The sequence below is a fragment of the Stomoxys calcitrans genome, chromosome 1, assembly GCF_963082655.1.
Source record: "Stomoxys calcitrans chromosome 1, idStoCalc2.1, whole genome shotgun sequence".
In the NCBI taxonomy this organism is placed as follows: Eukaryota; Metazoa; Arthropoda; class Insecta; order Diptera; family Muscidae; genus Stomoxys; species Stomoxys calcitrans.
In genome coordinates, this window is record NC_081552.1 from 20,621,090 (window position 1) to 20,640,027 (window position 18,938).

An 18,938-nucleotide genomic window follows, 5' to 3' on the forward strand; every position below is an offset into this window, starting at 1 on the left:
TATGACCGTCTGTTGGTCAGGTTGACGGAAGCAGAATTCAGCCTCTGAGTGCTCAATGTGGACACCTAGATGTGTTTTCTCCTTTAGCCTTGAGCCATTCGTGCAGCATAAACTGCAACAAGGAAATATTTCCATAGCACCAATATCTCACATTCGACCTCAAGTGCTGTCTATCTAAGGTATTCGATCCGAAACCCTATTCCTCCACATTCCGTTGAGGAATAGGGTCAAACTTCTCACATATCAATGAGTTCAATCCAACAAAGGTTTAAGCTCAATGTTAAAGGGTCTCTTTTTTATAGCCTACGCCACTGCTGTGCTACAGGTTATTGTAAATTAGTGCATTTATTTGTAACACCCTGAAGGAAGAGAGATAGACCTACTGATAAGTAAACCGATCGACTCAGAATCACTTGCTATATGGGAGCTTTATCAGGTTATAAACCGATTCCGATCGTACTTGACACAGTTATTGGAAGTCATAACAGAACACTACATGCAAAGTTTCAACCAAATCGGACAAAAATTGGGCTCAAGAAGTCAAATCGGGAGATCGGTTTATATGGGAGCTATATCTAAATCTGAACCGGTATGGCCCATTTGCAATCCCTAATAACCTACATCAATAGTCAGTATCTGTGCAAAATTTCAAGCGGCTAGCTTTACGCGTTCGACGGCTATCGTGATTTCGACAGACGGATGGACATGGCTTTATCGATGGGGAACAAAAAAGTTGAAATAAGTCTGCGATTTTGCAACAGATAGAGATATCGTCATGATATTTTACATGGTTATAGTTTAGTTTGTTTGTTATTCAGTTTATATGCAACATTTCAGGGCCCTAAATGTTGCATGGTCCCATTAGCAGGCCTTCAAAGTTGGTCACCTCGGCCCTACAAAATTTTGTTCTGGTCCAATTTTCAAAACCCAAATGAGACCAAAAAACACGCTTTTGTGAAAAATAAAAATCCCCATACTGGGGAAAGATGCTTGCAAAATTGGCTTTTTTTAGTAAAATGTCCTTGGAAGGCGCAAAAAAATTTTTGCATGTAATTAGGGCAATAAAAATCTTATATATAAAATTCAATTTGTGTTTGTTTGTTTGTCGGTTTGTTTGTTTATTCTGGCTCAACCGATTACCTTGAAATTTTCACAGATTGTGTAGGTTTGTCTGGAAGGAAACATAGGCTATATATATTTGATATGGGGAGGGGGACGGACCCTCCCCCTTACAACAAAAGTACTACCCAAAAATAAAAGTGGACCGATCGGGACAATATGGGATTCAAATGAAAGGTATGAAAGAGTAGAGTGGCCTTATGCATTATGCCAAAAACACAACCCAAAATCAAAAGTGGGCCCATCCGGACAATATAGGTATCAAATGAAAGGTTGTGGAGAGTAGAATCCGAATCTGGTATTAAAATTTTGAGTCTAAGCACCCATCAGACATATTCGACGTTCATTTCAATATGGGGCTCAAATGAAAGGTATTCGGGAGTAGACTTCGAATCTGGCATACAAAATCAGATCGAAGTATAGTGGGTCACGCGACTCCTCAAAAACGCCATTAGACCCATTACTAATATATGATACTTGGCTGAACCGATTTTCTTAAAATTTTCATAGATTGGGTATGAAAGGAAACATAGGCTATATAATTTTTAGATATCGGGTGGAGGCGGACCCTCCCCCTTACCCCAAACGCCACCCATATCGGAAAGTGGTCCGATGGACACAAGCATCGTTTTAAATGAAAGGTATTGGAGACCAGAAAACGAATATGGTACTAAATTTGGGTCCAAGTACCCAGAGGGCCATCCCACGCCCGAAAACTCCTCTAAACAGATATATTCGAAGTCCATGTCAATATGGGACTCAAATGAAAAGTATTAGGCAGTAGGTTACAAATACGGCATAAAAGATTAGATCCAAGTAATAGGATGTCGCCCACCCCCAAATAACCCCAACCATGGGCATATTAGCCGACCATGGCTATATGGGACTCAAATGAAACGTATTAGGGAGTAGATTATCCACTTTTGGAGCCAAGTGTTATGGGGTACGCCCTAAAGCTCCCCCGTAAGCTGAACTTCATTTCCATTGGGAATAAAGAACGAATTTGATATCTATTTTCAGTGCAAAGTGCAGGTGGGCGCCCCAGCCCCAAAACTACCTCCAAACGGTTCATATTTACCGGTCATGACAATATGGGGCTCAAATTAAAGGGATTTGGAAGTACATCACGAATTTGATATCCATATTTGAGTCGAAATGTCCCCTAAGTAAGAACATTACCACCGGGAACCGAGAGTGGGCCAATTCTCACACATCAGTGAGTGTTATCCCATTCAAGTTTAAACTCAATGATAAGGGACCTTTTTTTTATAGCCGAGTCCGAAGGGCGTCCCGCAGTGCTACACCTCTTTGGGAAAATTTTTTAAATGACCATGCATGGCATTGTACCTCGCAAATGCCGCCAACATAAAGAGGGGATAAACAACGCTTTGTCCGGATTTGAACGCGTTCAGCGTCAAAGGCTACAATGGCACGATTTCGATATCCGCAGTGTTCCCATCCTAAAAAGATATAAGAGAGTTAAAGAAGGAGCAGCGGAGCGGGCCCGGTTCGGCTAGTATGTTATAAAGTTGGGGGTCTCAGCTTTGCGTTTTGAGAACTCGAAGGGTTTTCCCAGTTTTTTAAATGCTTTTAACAAAATAAAAGACAAGCCTCAGAGAAATTTTAAGCACTTTCCAGCAAAAAATTTGAAAATCGGACCATAAATGCACTTTTGACAGCCCGAACAAAATTTTGTAGGGCCAAGGTGGCCAATTTTAAAAACCCACCAATGGACCCCTCGGACTTCTAGGGCCTTAACATTTTGCATATAAACTGGATAACCGTTCCAAAATGGCAGACTTATTTCCACCCTCTCCTCCCAATAAATGCAACGCCAAACTGTCATGTAGGATGACCGAGAATACATTGTCCTCAAATGAAAGGAAGTGTCAGAGGGCAATCCCCCTCCCCCTATCCTATCCAAAAAAAAAAGGAATTAAGAATAATATATGAATAATATGAAATAATATATGAAGGCCAATCAGGATAGAATAGGACAGAAATAAAAGGTCTTTAGTAGTAGAGGAAACTTTTTACCCTCAAATTCGGATGGACACAGGAGGACCTGCTGATCTTTAAGAATGTGGTATCTCAAGTGGTCGCTTAGAAATATGATTTTGAATGTGGATAACCAAAAAAAAAAAAATTAATTAGTGTGAATCTGAGAAAGATCCGTAGCCCTGAATATCTTGATAGCCTCCTTCAAAATGCTTGAGATTATGGGGCTCAAGCACGATGCTGATATTACTTCAGGGTCCGCCTCTAAACTCCCTTCAAACCAGTCATGCTTGCCTACTATGGCGATAAATAATATGTATTTGATGGTAGAATACGAATTTGATATCCAATTTTGAGGCCAAATGTTTGGGGTTGTGTCACCCCATAACTCCTCCTAAACCAATGGCAATTGGGGCTCAAATATAAGACATTTGAGAGTAGAGCATAATACTAATATTTTTTCAGCGCTAAGTACGTGGTTGGCCGCCCCACCCTGCATACCCCTCAAATTGGACATATTTGTGGATTATGGCAAAAAGGGGCTCAAATCTGTATATGCTTCATGGCCAAGTGTTTCAGAGACGCCTCACCTCATAAACTCCCTCAAAACCACACATATATACCGACTAAAGCGATATATAGCGCCAATGTAGTTTTTGGGAGTGGAGTAAGAATCTGATATAGATTTTCGTGGCAAAGAGTTTGGCTACTCCAATCCACCACCTAATTCAAGAGAATAAAGTAGATCTAACATCCAAACTTTAGTGGGCGGACCCTCCCCAGGTCTCGGAGATGCGTGGGATATCTAGGCGGCCGCCCCACCTCCAAAACCACCAGCCAAATGAATTATAAACCAATAATGACAGTATGACACTCAAATGAAGGTATTTAAGACCAGAGCACGAATCTGACATATGATGATCCGCCTCAAACCCAAAAAGAAAGAGAGTGAAAGAAGGCGCAGCGGAGCGGGCCCTGTCAAGCTACTCCTATATAAAGTAGATTTATTGTCTGAAAATGCTACTTGTATATGAGTTGTCGGGACCTGAATAAAATATGATCGAGACCAGCCATCTTAAACTACGGATGTAGGAGTGGAGTTATCATTAAATAGGATGATTATTATATCCTTGATTAATTTGGTCCAGACCGCTCCAGATTTGGTTATAGGTGCCATATTGAATGATCTCTCGATTTAAAGTCTTGACCCCATAAAAAGCGCATTTATTATATAGCTGCCAAAAAGACCAATATTTTTTCCTACAAAATTGAACCGTGACTTATATTTATTAACCACTCAATGTCTGTGCCGAATTTGGGTGCTTAAGTTATCCAATTTTCACCGAATTGTGATGAAAAGGGGTTTACATATATTCCCGAGGTGGTGGGTATGCAGAGTTCGGCCCGGCCGAACTTAATGCCTTTTTACTTGTTATTATTTGAAAACTCAAACAATTTTGAAGGAGATTTCAAGTTTTTTAAATATTTATAAAATTTTGTATTATTTTTTCTGTGTACTTTTGTATTGAGAATTGGGGCTTAGTGTAATACTTGTTGGTAAATTGCTGGAGATTTGTAAAAGCTTAAAACTTCCTTGGCTGAGGAGACACAGAATGGCAAAATGAAAATTGGAATGAAAACAGCCAAATTTGATATATGTGCGGTGTTTTAATTTACAGGGAGCAGTACAATATAGAAAACAATGATTGATTTGCAGAAGAATTTACTCTCGACATATCATAGTCATTTTATTGTAGAATAAAAAATCAATGAAAAGCCTTTTACGTTTTTGTTAAAGTAAGGCAGGTAAGGTCAACCTAACATAATGTAAGGCAAGGAAGTTGTTATTAGCAGTTTGAATATTGAATTTCGAACAAATTTTATTTTCCAGCTATTCTATATACTTTACAATAATGCAGAGTTTGTATTTTAAAAGGGTTTGTTGTAATTGTCTATATTGTTTATTGGCAATTTTAAAACTATTTGGACCAATAAAACTTCAAATAACAGAATATAAGCGTCTCCATAATTTTCTTTTATTAAGAAGAAACAAGTGATAATAAAACTATTTCTCTAAAAATCTTTGTTGTATCTAAATGAAGGATTTTGTATTAATGTTCGAGATATATATATTTATGATTTATTATAATAAAAAAATTGATACAAGTATTTCAACTGCATTTTATTATTGTTATGCAAATACAATACAATTAAAACACTGTACCGAAATACTTACTTTTAACGCCTCCTCGTGATTGATTGAAGTGAATGGTGTACCATTCACTTCTAGGATAGTATCACCGGGACGTAAACCCGCACGTTCAGCTACGGAATTTTCCTCGATGCGTGAAATATAAACACCAAGGCCTGTAATGGAGACACCAAAGAAGATGATGATGTTTAAAAGTTTATAAGGATTTTAATTAAAATTATGTTCACGATGAACCTGAAGTGATAGGAGACGTGTGTCCCAGTAAGTTTGATTGTTTTGTGAATTACCACCAATTGTTAAAGAAGGCAATGGCTTATAAAGTACCCTGTTAAACGTTTCTTTTGCGTAAAAAAAATAAAAAGGAGAAATTAATGTAGGGAATTGAAAAATGGATTTAAAAAAGTGCCGGCCAAATGCACACACACTATTGCACATACTTGTGTATGCTGTGATGACGGAAGTCGCTGGCTCGTTTCCGTCCACACTCAGTGTCGTCTCCATTCGCGTTTAACCTGTGTTGTCCTTTTTATGTTGAATTATTTAAAATGAATTTTGGGTAATGAATGTGAATTAATGAATTAATTTGAACTGAATTATTCTTCTCAGTGTATTTTGTAGTAGTAATTAATCGGTAATTTCTCACAGTGTATTCGCTGTGTGTACGCCCTGCCAGTATCGATTGTTTTGCCCATGACCATTTTATCATTTTTGTTCCCAAAAGAAGCAGGCAGTGATTTCCCGCCTGAATGAGTGGCCCTCATACTTGTTTACAAGTTAGCTCCAAAAATGATCATAACAAGTTACCGTATGACTACAAACAAAATAGCATAGCCAATGGTAGTGATATTCACGGCAGCCAGACACCACGGCGACACTCAGGATGGGTAGGCAGCCACCAACGACAACAAACAAACGCATGCACATGGCTGTTGGATAGACAAAGGGCTCTGCTGATGCGTTGGTCAGCCAGCCACAACAAGGGACACACACACGCACATGTGGTTGGCATAGGCAAGGGCCCCACATGATTGTTGGTCAGCCAGCAACGACAGCGACCATACGCATGTACATTGGATGGTTGAAGGGAGAATGCCTGGCGTTGGATGATCGCTGCTGTGGTGAATTTGAAAACCAGGTATGAGCGAGAACGAATAAAAGGAGGGGTGCAACAGGCAAAGGGGATCAGAAGTCCACCGTCGGAGGCGAAGCAACGAGTGTGAAGCCAAGGAGATATCGGTGAGTAGAGTGAAAAGTGCTAAGTGACATGGACAAAAGACTAAAGTGACAGTGTTCGAGAGCCGTGTATTATCGTTAATCTTTGCTGTCTGAGACCCGTAGACAGTGAACTTTCGTGGTCACTGCAACGTAACCGCTTCGTTAGACTTTCCCGCAACCAGTGAACTTTCGTGGTCACTGCAACATAACCACTCCGTTAAACTTTCCCGCAACAGTGAACTTCCGTGGTCACTGCAACGTAAATGCTACGTTAATCTTTGCCGTCTGAGCCCCGCAAACAGTGAACTTTCGTGGTCACTGCACCGTAGACGCTTCGTTAGACCTTCCCGCAAACAGTGAACTTTCGTGGTCACTGCAACGTAAATGCTTCGTTAATCTTTGCCGTCTGAGCCCCGCAACCAGTGAACTTTCGTGGTCACTGCAACGTAAATGCTTTGTTAATCTTTGCCGTCTGAGCCCCGCAACCAGTGAACTTTCGTGGTCACTGCACCGTAGACGCTTCGTTAGACCTTCCCGCAAACAGTGAACTTTCGTGGTCACTGCAACGTAAATGCTTCGTTAATCTTTGCTGTCTGAGACCCGTAGACAGTGAACTCTCGTGGTCACTGCAACGTAACCGCTTCGTTAAACTTTCCCGCAACCAGTGAACTTTCGTGGCCACTGCACCGTTTTAGCCTCGTGTTTCCCGCCGACACCGCGACCGTCCGTGGGCAGTTTGTTTTGCGCCACATTGGGTACGCCGCGTTAGCGATAGACCCCGACCGACACCGCACGGTAGGGACATAACTGACGAAAGACGGACGGTCCCACGATCCCACTTCGCGGACCCCACGCCAAGCCACTCACCAGGGTGCAAGAACCGGTCCAGGTCTTCACCCATCTCGCACTGCGATCGTCCACGCCAGCAGGACCCCTCCCTCAGAGCGGGTTGCCATAGTCCTCTTACGCCCCTGTCCAGGGACATCCGGGCTCACAGCTGAGAACCGTACCAGGTCTCATACAACCGGGAACCATACCAGGATTCGTACAGCTGAGAACCGGGCCAGGTCTCATACAACCGAGAGAACCGTACCAGGTCTCACGAGCGCAGCCACCGTCGAAGTACCCCTAGCTCAGCACAACAGAGAGCCATCCCAGGTCTCGGCCTTAGTGTTTAAATCGTTAAGGAACTTTTCCAGAGTTAAATAAACAGATTTGTGAAACCAAAACCTGACTCCGTGTTCTCTACTCTAGTCTCGGCAAATATAAATTTCTGTGACGGACCCTTCCCCGCGAGTTATACCCCAGCACACGAGGGGAAACCTGTCGTTACAGTGGCGCCCGAGCAGGGACCTGAGTAGAGAAACAAACAACCGCACTAGCGAAAGGAGTACCACAATCTGTTTATTCGACCACTACAACGAGTTGAATCCTTAATATGACAACTACACTGCGCACATCGTGGGTCTATAACTTACGGAAGGAGGAATTGGGAAACTACCTCAGCGAATTTGGCCTGGAAATCGGTGGAACCGTCGATGAGTTGCGGCGCCGTTTTAGCCAATTCATAGGTGGGCAGCACGACCAAGACGTCCTCAAACGCCTTCTGGGGCTGCAAGCGACACATGAGACCGTATCTTCCAAACGGGATAACAAGACGGATACGACCCCATCTAAGGATCCCGCAATCGTTATTACCGAGGCGACCGACCCGACGCCGACTGGAGGCCAAGCCACCGACTACACATCGATGCCGAGTGCGGCCCCGGAACATGGTGAACCAAGCGTAGAGACATATTGGCGACTCCAGTCAGCAAACACAGAAACACATCCACGGCCCCAGACACAGACACCCGCCACCGATATTCGTGCTGTAGCGGATCAAGTGCGGAAATGGGGTGTACATTTCGACGGGGAAAAGGAACCCTTAGAATTTGTCGAGCGAATAGAGGAGCTTTCGCAGATGTACGACACCGATATGAATGTCCTCCCGAAGATGATGCCCGAGGTGCTACGAAACCGAGCGTTGGTGTGGTACCGGAATAATAATCGGTCGTGGCGTAATTGGGAAAGCTTTAAAACGGACTTCCTAAGGTTCTTTCTCCCAGTCCGGTTCTTCGAGCAACTGGATGACGACATACGCAAGCGACGACAAAAACAAAGGGAGTCGTTCAAAAACTACTCGCTGTGCATGCAAAACCTGATGAGGCATAGTAATTACACGGAGGAACAAAAGGTCGAAAGAATATTCCGTAATGCCCTGCCAGAGTACTTATGGTACATCCGCAGACGTGATTTTCGCACACTACAAGATCTGTTAGAAATGGCTGACGATCTGGAGAGCTTGCCTGCTTTGACACCGCCTGCGCGAGAGCAACACCGGAGGATGCAACCAGAGGAATCTCGTGAACTCCAGAACGCTCGCATCAACCCACGCACAGCGTGCCGGCGGTGTGGTCAAAATGGGCACTTTGCAGTCCATTGCCGAAACAAACCCGTTCTTTTCTGTTGGGACTGTGGGCTGCGTGGCATCCGCTCTATCCATTGCTGTCGGGAAAAACTCGGGAAACGTGAGTCGGACCCGCCAAGAACCGGTGGAGACGGGTCCCCACAAAACCTCCAGCCCCCGCGATTAAACCCCACTTTGCATGTAGAGCCTACCCGACTTGTGGCCACCATCGGCATAGGGAATCGACGGATAGCGGCCACTATTGACACCGGTGCAACCCGTTGCTTTATCAGCGAATCATTGGCACAGGCTATGGAGGAATTCTATCCCAGAATCCCATGCACCACGACGGTGCTGCTGGCAGACGGCTCTCAGTGTCAGGTGCAGCATGCAATCGAGGCCGACATCGACCTTGGAAGCCAACGAGTACCAATCAGGCTTCTAGTCATGCCGGATGCCACCGAGGAAGTTATCATAGGATTGGACTTTCTCGCCAAAATTGGAGCGCGCTTCACCCTAGCCGGCATGTCTTGCATATTCTCCGCCCTGGCATCAGGACTAGATACAGCTCCTATTACCGAACACAATCGTTTGATCAGCGTAGTTTGCCCATGCGGAATGCCGGATTCACATTGCCGCCGAACCTCCGAAATCCCGTCTCTAGATCACCCTTCCCCCGTAATAGTCAGAGGGCGTGGACGTGCCAAAGGATACGTCCGAACAGCCCATCTCAGCGGGATAAAACCTTTCACTACAGCGGACAAAGTTGACCAACCCATTGACTCAAACACAGTGGGAGAACCTAGCTTACATATAACCTCTCCAATCTTTTCTCTCCCGTCTCCAGATACTTCATCTATAGCGACACAGCCACCAAAAGCCATGAACCCCGAACAGACACCTTTGCGTACCAAGGCTTACTATAAACAGCAGGGGCAGCTGCAAGCGACTGAGAGAGGCAGCAAAGACTCCGGCCAATCTAGTTCTCGTCGAAAGCATCCGACCAAATCCCGCAGACGGCCTTCTGAAACAAAGAAGACGCCGAAGGTGCAGTTACCCCCATGCTACGTAATGCTGGAGAGGATGGTGGTTGAACCCGTGCGGCGCCCAGTGGTAGCAGTGCAACCTATGCGAAGGCCAACCACTCCAACAGTCGTAAACAGGGTAGCTGAACAACCAGCCCGAAGGCCAACAGCACCATCGGCACGCGACCTAGTTGCACCACGACTAGTGAGGATACCAGCCGTCCCCCCCGTCATAGATACCATCGTCCTTTCATCGGACTCTGAGGAGCCATCGACACCGCCCCGGCCATTTAGATTCGCCCCGTCAAACCCAGCTACACCCTCACCAACGGTGTCCCTCATTATTTCGGACGACTCGGATGCAGAGAGTATAGGCGTAGTAGCACCGCGCTCGGCTAACTCCACATCCCCCAGGTATGCCGAATCCACAGCCTCCGATACCGAAATATTGGTTCCAAGGGAGAACCCACGCTTGACAGCGACCCGGGTCCCGACCCCGCCACCAGCACGATTGTCCAGCGCAATTGTGGTACCGACGCCACCTCTACAGCGGAACTACGCCTACAACTGCCAGGAGCGCTTGCCGGACGAGGTCCAGCCGGCCCTCCAACGCCACATCCGGGTAGCCCTAGCCTTCCATGTGCCGCATCGGCAGTACAAGAAGGTAGTGGAGATCTGCGGCCGCCGCTACCGCATTATGGTTAACCGCCAAGGGAAGGTGTTCGTAATGCCGAGATGAACCAGCTCTTCCCGGAGGAGGGGAGTAGTGTGATGACGGAAGTCGCTGGCTCGTTTCCGTCCACACTCAGTGTCGTCTCCATTCGCGTTTAACCTGTGTTGTCCTTTTTATGTTGAATTATTTAAAATGAATTTTGGGTAATGAATGTGAATTAATGAATTAATTTGAACTGAATTATTCTTCTCAGTGTATTTTGTAGTAGTAATTAATCGGTAATTTCTCACAGTGTATTCGCTGTGTGTACGCCCTGCCAGTATCGATTGTTTTGCCCATGACCATTTTATCATTTTTGTTCCCAAAAGAAGCAGGCAGTGATTTCCCGCCTGAATGAGTGGCCCTCATACTTGTTTACAAGTTAGCTCCAAAAATGATCATAACAAGTTACCGTATGACTACAAACAAAATAGCATAGCCAATGGTAGTGATATTCACGGCAGCCAGACACCACGGCGACACTCAGGATGGGTAGGCAGCCACCAACGACAACAAACAAACGCATGCACATGGCTGTTGGATAGACAAAGGGCTCTGCTGATGCGTTGGTCAGCCAGCCACAACAAGGGACACACACACGCACATGTGGTTGGCATAGGCAAGGGCCCCACATGATTGTTGGTCAGCCAGCAACGACAGCGACCATACGCATGTACATTGGATGGTTGAAGGGAGAATGCCTGGCGTTGGATGATCGCTGCTGTGGTGAATTTGAAAACCAGGTATGAGCGAGAACGAATAAAAGGAGGGGTGCAACAGGCAAAGGGGATCAGAAGTCCACCGTCGGAGGCGAAGCAACGAGTGTGAAGCCAAGGAGATATCGGTGAGTAGAGTGAAAAGTGCTAAGTGACATGGACAAAAGACTAAAGTGACAGTGTTCGAGAGCCGTGTATTATCGTTAATCTTTGCTGTCTGAGACCCGTAGACAGTGAACTTTCGTGGTCACTGCAACGTAACCGCTTCGTTAGACTTTCCCGCAACCAGTGAACTTTCGTGGTCACTGCAACATAACCACTCCGTTAAACTTTCCCGCAACAGTGAACTTCCGTGGTCACTGCAACGTAAATGCTACGTTAATCTTTGCCGTCTGAGCCCCGCAAACAGTGAACTTTCGTGGTCACTGCACCGTAGACGCTTCGTTAGACCTTCCCGCAAACAGTGAACTTTCGTGGTCACTGCAACGTAAATGCTTCGTTAATCTTTGCCGTCTGAGCCCCGCAACCAGTGAACTTTCGTGGTCACTGCAACGTAAATGCTTTGTTAATCTTTGCCGTCTGAGCCCCGCAACCAGTGAACTTTCGTGGTCACTGCACCGTAGACGCTTCGTTAGACCTTCCCGCAAACAGTGAACTTTCGTGGTCACTGCAACGTAAATGCTTCGTTAATCTTTGCTGTCTGAGACCCGTAGACAGTGAACTCTCGTGGTCACTGCAACGTAACCGCTTCGTTAAACTTTCCCGCAACCAGTGAACTTTCGTGGCCACTGCACCGTTTTAGCCTCGTGTTTCCCGCCGACACCGCGACCGTCCGTGGGCAGTTTGTTTTGCGCCACATTGGGTACGCCGCGTTAGCGATAGACCCCGACCGACACCGCACGGTAGGGACATAACTGACGAAAGACGGACGGTCCCACGATCCCACTTCGCGGACCCCACGCCAAGCCACTCACCAGGGTGCAAGAACCGGTCCAGGTCTTCACCCATCTCGCACTGCGATCGTCCACGCCAGCAGGACCCCTCCCTCAGAGCGGGTTGCCATAGTCCTCTTACGCCCCTGTCCAGGGACATCCGGGCTCACAGCTGAGAACCGTACCAGGTCTCATACAACCGGGAACCATACCAGGATTCGTACAGCTGAGAACCGGGCCAGGTCTCATACAACCGAGAGAACCGTACCAGGTCTCACGAGCGCAGCCACCGTCGAAGTACCCCTAGCTCAGCACAACAGAGAGCCATCCCAGGTCTCGGCCTTAGTGTTTAAATCGTTAAGGAACTTTTCCAGAGTTAAATAAACAGATTTGTGAAACCAAAACCTGACTCCGTGTTCTCTACTCTAGTCTCGGCAAATATAAATTTCTGTGACGGACCCTTCCCCGCGAGTTATACCCCAGCACACGAGGGGAAACCTGTCGTTACAATGCAAAAAAAAAAAAAACATAAGCTCATGGGTTTGGAAATATTACGCACACTGGCACATGTGCTAAACACTGATTTAAAGAAATACTAGCCCACCCATGCATCCCTCTTTTATTATGTAACTAGCTGGACGGGGCCCGCTCCGCTGCGCCTTCTTTCACTCTCTTATTTCATACTAGCACGGTCAGGAAATAAGTCCTGTTTTAGGGTGGTGGTACGGCCTTTCAGATATTTGGCCCAAATGTGGATACCATTTTCTTGCTCTACTCCCAAATACCTTTCATTTGAGCCTTATATTGCTGTGATCGGTTAATATATCCGGTATGGGGTTATTTCTGGGAATGAGGTGGATGCCCATACATTAGATTCGTGATCTAGTCTCAAATACCTTTCCTTGGAGCCCCATATAGTCATTTTTGGTTTGTATTTCCATTTGTCAGGTTTTGGAGGTGGCGCGGCCCCCTAGACATCCCACCTTAAATAAGCATACCGAATTTCTGGTGTTGAGTTATTATACACAAACTAAATTTCGCTTAAATCGCCCCACCCATCTCAGACATCTGACGTTTTTGAAAATTGGGTAAGGATAGGGTCCGCCCATGAAAGTTTGGATGCTAGATCTTCTTATTTCTCTTGGTTGATAAATTGGAGTGGCCAAATACTGTGGCCCGAAAGTGGATATCAGATTCATAATCTACTCCCAAAAACCACATTTGAGCTACATATTTCTATAGTTGGCATATATGTGTGGTTTAGGGGGAGTTTATAAGGTGAGGCGTCCCTGAAACACTTGCCCATAAATCACATATCAGATTTGAACCCCATTTTGCCATAATCCACTAATATGTCCAGTTTAAAGGGTATGTAGTGTGGGGCGGTCACCCACGCACTTAGCCCTGAAAAAATATCAGATGAGAGCTCTACTCTCAAATTTATTTTATTTGAGCCCCAATTGCCTTGGGTTTAGGGGACTTTTATTGGGTTAGCCAACCCCCAAATACTTGGGCTCCAAATCAAATTTGTTTTCTACTATCAAATACCTACCGGTCATGTTAGCTTACTATGGTGATAAGGGGCTCATTATTGCAAACATGGCCGGTTTGAAGGGAGTTTGTCCCTGAAATAATATCAGCATAGTGCTAGAATACGATTTTGTTTGGGCCTCATAAGGTTTCGTTCAGATAAACACTAATTAATTTTTTTTGTATTGGGGATCCACATTCAAAATCATGTTAAAAAGCTACGACTTGGGATAGCACATTTCTATACCCACCACCGAAGTATGGGGGTATATTAATTTTGTCATTCCGTTTCCAACACATTGAAATATCCATTTCAGACCCTATGAAGTATATATATTTTTGATTAGCGTAAAAATCTAAGACGATCTAGCTACAATATATTCGTCCGTCTGTCTGTTGAAATCACGCTACAGTCTTTAATATTGATAGTCTTTAAAAATAGAGATATTGAGCTGAAACTTTGCACAGATTCTTTTTTTGTCCATAAGCAGGTTAAGTTCGATGATGGGCTACATCGGACTATATCTTGATATAGCCCCCATATAGACCGATCCGCCGATATAGGGTCTTAGGCCCATAAAAGCCAAATTTATTATCCCATTTTGCTGAAATTTGGGACAGTTAGATGTGTTAGGTCACTCAACATTTTTCTTTAATTTGGTTCAGATCAGCCCAGATTTGGATATAGCTGCCAAATAGACCGATCTTTCGATTTAAGGTCGTGCATTTATTATACGATGTCGCCGAAATTTGGGGCAGTGAGTTGTGTTAGGCCCTTCAATATTCGTGTGCAATTTGGGCCAGGTCGGTTCAGATTTGTATATAGCTGCCTTAAAAAACGAACTCTCGATTTAAGGTTTTGGGGCCATATTATTGTCCTATTTCGCCGAAATTTGGGACAGTGAGTTGTATGAGGATCTTCGACATTTTTCTGCTACTGCTAAAAATCGGTTTAGATTTGAATATAGCTGCCATATAGACCGATATCTCAATTAATGTCTTGGTCCCATAAAAGGCGCATTTTTAATCCGATTTCACTGATATTTAACACAATGAGTGTTTGGCATTTCGACATCCGTGTCGTATATGGTTCGAATCGGTTTATTTTTAGATATAGCTACTAAAAGTATCAATGTTTTGTTATACACAATTGAACAATGACTTTGTTTTTGGTCCATCGAACATATTTCGATATAGCTGCTATGGAACACACAAACAAACAAACAAACCTACACACAAACACAAATTGATTTTTATATATAAGATATAGCCCAATTTTCACTCCTTGAGTCACAACAAGCTCATTACCTGACCCATCTTGCCAAAAATTTTGCAAAACGCTTTCCTCGACGACTGCCACAGTATCTGAGAAGTTTGCTGAAGTCGGTTTAGATTTAGGTATAGCTCCCATATATATGTTCGTCCGATTTTGAGAAATATTCCAATAAATTGCTCAGTTTTTGACCGATTCTCTCGAAATTTTGGTGGAAGGATTCTCTTATGGCTCTCGATATTACTGGTGAATTTCATAGAAATCGACAGAGTTAGATATAGCTGTCATATTTGTATATAGATTTTCACCCCAAGAGCCACTTCAAGCGCATTGTTTGACCAATCTTGCCAAAATTTTGCACAAAGCTTCCCTCAACGACAACTACCACATTATCGAAGAAATTTGCTCGAAATCGGTTCAGAATTAGATAAAGCTCCCGTTTGCAATAATGTTATCATTTGTCAACCGTAGCTATTACAGTTTAAACATACTTGCTCGCCGAGGTCCATAAAAATTGGTTCAGAATTCAGAATATAGCTCCCACATTGTACTTATAGGGAGGTGTAGGGTATTATACAGTCGGCACCGCCCGACTTATTGGTTAATATTTTTTTTTGTGTTTCCTACTCCCGAAATATAAAAGGCAGCCCGTACTATCGATTCAAATAAAGATGTCATGAATTTTTCTGAATTTTGTGTTTTTTTTTTTGTTGTTTAAAAACTTTTCTATAGCTCTTAAAAATCACCCTTTACAAAATTTCTCTAAAAAGGAAGATAAACTCATTGACCTTAAATCGGGGGATCGGTATATCTGAAAGCTATATCCAAATATAGACCGATCTGGGCTATCTTGAACACGGACGTCGAAGAGCTTTCAGCGATATCGGGAAAGAAGAACATAATCGGGAGATTAGTATGTCCGCCTACAACGCCCAACGCCTGGGCTCAAACGCCGGCGAGAACATCATAAAAAAATATCGGCGGTGGTTGTCGCCTTACTAATACTGGCTTCATTTATGAGGTATCCTGCCATGCTACACCGTTAGGACCCGACATAAAAAAAGGACGCCCCAGCTATATCAAAATATTGACGTAACGGAACCGTATTGAACAAGGATGTCGAGAGGCCTAACATAACTCACTGTCCCAAATTCCAGCGACATCGGATAATAAATGTGGCTTTATGGGCCTTAAATCGACAGATCGGTATATATGGGGGCTATATCAAGATATAGTCCGGAATAACCGCGGTCCGGTGTAGCCGCGGTATATTGGCTGGATAGTTCTCAAAAATTTCCGCAAACGCGTCCGGGTTATAAAATATCTCCTCTGGTATCGGGGATATTCGACTTTTTATTTTTTGAAATTTTGGCCGAGATTGGTTTAGTATAAACCGAGATTGGTTTGATTTGAACAAGTGACAAAATTTACAATGACTTTGCTGCAGCACGCGTCAGCAAACAATAATTGAGTTAAAAGTTATATAGTTTGGAAATCCAATATGTGAAAAGTGGATTTTTTTGTATTTGGTCTTTATTGAAAAAAAAAAATGCTAAAATACCTTGACTTTTTCCTCTTTTTCTGTAGATGCGTCTTAGTGAAGTTTGAACAAAATATGTCAACTAAAACATTTGCAATATGTACTTCAAAATAGGCAATTTTTTTCAAAACAGATAAAAAGGCATTAAGTTCGGCCGGGCTGAACTTTGGATACCCACCACCTCAGATATATATTAAAAACTTTTCGTTATAATACAATGAAGAATTCATCATTTATGAACTCATAGCAACTATATCTAAATATAATCTGATCTCTACTATATTCAAGTAGACTATGTAAGGGTATATTACAACTCATTGTACTACATTCATATGTTAAACTAGTAAGAGTGAGCTGTAGTAGAAGTCATTGGGTAATATCTCAGTCCATTCCGATAAGAAGTAAGCCTTGTAGGGTCTCAAGAAGCATAATCGAGAGATTGGTTTATATGACAGCTAGATCAGGCTATTGATCGACTCAGAGTATATTGAACACGTATGTTGAAGGTCATGGGAGAAGCCGTTGTACAAAATTTCTGCCAAAACAGATAAGAGTTGCGTCAAGAATTGAAGTCAAGATCCATACTTAGCACAGTTGTTGGAAGTCATAACAAAACATTTCATGCAAATTGGATAAGAACTGCGCCCTCTAGAGGCCAAAGAAGTCAAGATCCCAGATCGGTTTATATGGCAGCTATATCAGGTTATGTATCGATTTAAACCAAACTTAACACAGTTGTTGAAAGTCATAATTCATTCAACATTTCAGACAAATCGGATGAAAATTGCGCCCTCTAGTGGCTCAAGAAGTTAAGATCCAAGATTGGACTATATGGCATCTATAACAAACGTGGACTGCTGTAGCCCATTAACAATCCCAAGCGACCTACACTGATAAGAAGTATTTGTGCAAAATTTCAAGACGGGCGGACAGACGGGTGGACGACCATGGCTAGATCGACTTAAAATGTCATGAGGATCAAGAATATATACTTTAAGGATTCTTAGACGAATATCTCGAGGTGTTACAAACGGAATGACAATATAAGTATACTCCCATCCTATGGTGGTGGGTATAAAAATGCACCTTTTATGGGTCTAAGAACTTAAATCGGGAGATCGGTATGTGTATATGACAGCTATATCCAAATGAAGACCGATATGAACCATATTGAATTCGAATATCGAGAAGCTTACTGTGTCACATTTCAGCGAAAACATGCTTTTATTGCCCCAAGAACCGATCTTGGTTGAACTGATCTTGACCATACTCGCTACGAATATCGAGATGCCTAACACAACTCATTGTGCCTAATAACAGCAAAATCGGTTAATAAATTCACTTTTTATGGGTCTACAGCCTTAAATCGGGAGATCGGTATATATGGCAGCTTTATCCAAATATTAACCGATCTAACCGTATTGACTAGGGATGTCGAGGATCCTACCATAACTCGCTCAGCCAAATTTCAGTGAAAGTGGACGATAAATACGCCTGTTATGGGCTCAAAACTTGAGAGATAATTATATATGGCAGTTATGCCCAAAATGAATAGTGATCTTAGCCATGCCCGGTACAAATATTACGGGGCCAAGCAAAATCAGTTAATAAATTGACCTTTTATGGGCCCAAGACCTTAAATTAAGATATATCTAAATCTGCACCGATCTGCACCAAATTAAATAAGAATATCGAGAGGGCTTACACAACTCACTGTCCCAAATTTCACCGAAATTGGTTAAATGCAGCTTTAATGGGCCGAAGACCTTAAATCGGCAGATCGGTCTATATAGGGGCTATATCAAGATATAATCCGATTTAGCCCATCTTGGAATTTAAAAAGTGGATCTGTGCAAAGTTTCAGCTCGATATCTCCATTTTTAAGGACTGTTGAAACCACGATAAACAGACAGACTAAATCTTCAAGAATATCCCTACGGAAATGGGTCGGAAATGGATATTTCGAAGTGTTACAAGTGAAATTAACAAACTCCTATCCTTCGGTGGTAGCTATGAAAAACATAAGCCCGAATGAGGTATCTGGGCTTTGCGTTTTGAAAACTCGGGGGTTTTTTCAATTTTTTATTAAAAAAATTGCTTGTTTTGCAATACTAAATGAGTCCGTTTAAGTTGGAAAACTTTACAAAGTATAAATTAAATATTAAAGCATTAAAGCAACCTTTTGCAACAGAAACTAATCAATAGAAATACTATTTT

General features: G+C 43.3%; 2 protein-coding genes across 4 annotated transcripts in view; one reads left to right on the forward strand and one right to left on the reverse strand.

Annotated features, from left to right (window-relative positions):
• The window catches only part of LOC106084651 (whirlin), a 255,495-nt gene that overhangs the window by 127,773 nt on the left and 108,784 nt on the right, over positions 1-18,938 (reverse strand). For all 3 annotated transcript variants that reach the window (XM_059360094.1, XM_059360095.1, XM_013248507.2), the window contains exon 4: positions 5,354-5,484. In XM_059360094.1, the coding sequence (XP_059216077.1) occupies positions 5,354-5,484 (131 nt within the window). The remainder of the gene's footprint in view (positions 1-5,353; positions 5,485-18,938) is intronic.
• LOC131994028 (uncharacterized) lies at positions 5,966-10,921 on the forward strand. The gene is made up of 2 exons (XM_059360096.1): positions 5,966-6,565; positions 9,841-10,921. The coding sequence occupies exon 2, from the start codon at positions 9,876-9,878 to the stop codon at positions 10,755-10,757; it is 882 nt and encodes a 293-aa protein (XP_059216079.1). The 5' UTR covers positions 5,966-6,565; positions 9,841-9,875; the 3' UTR covers positions 10,758-10,921.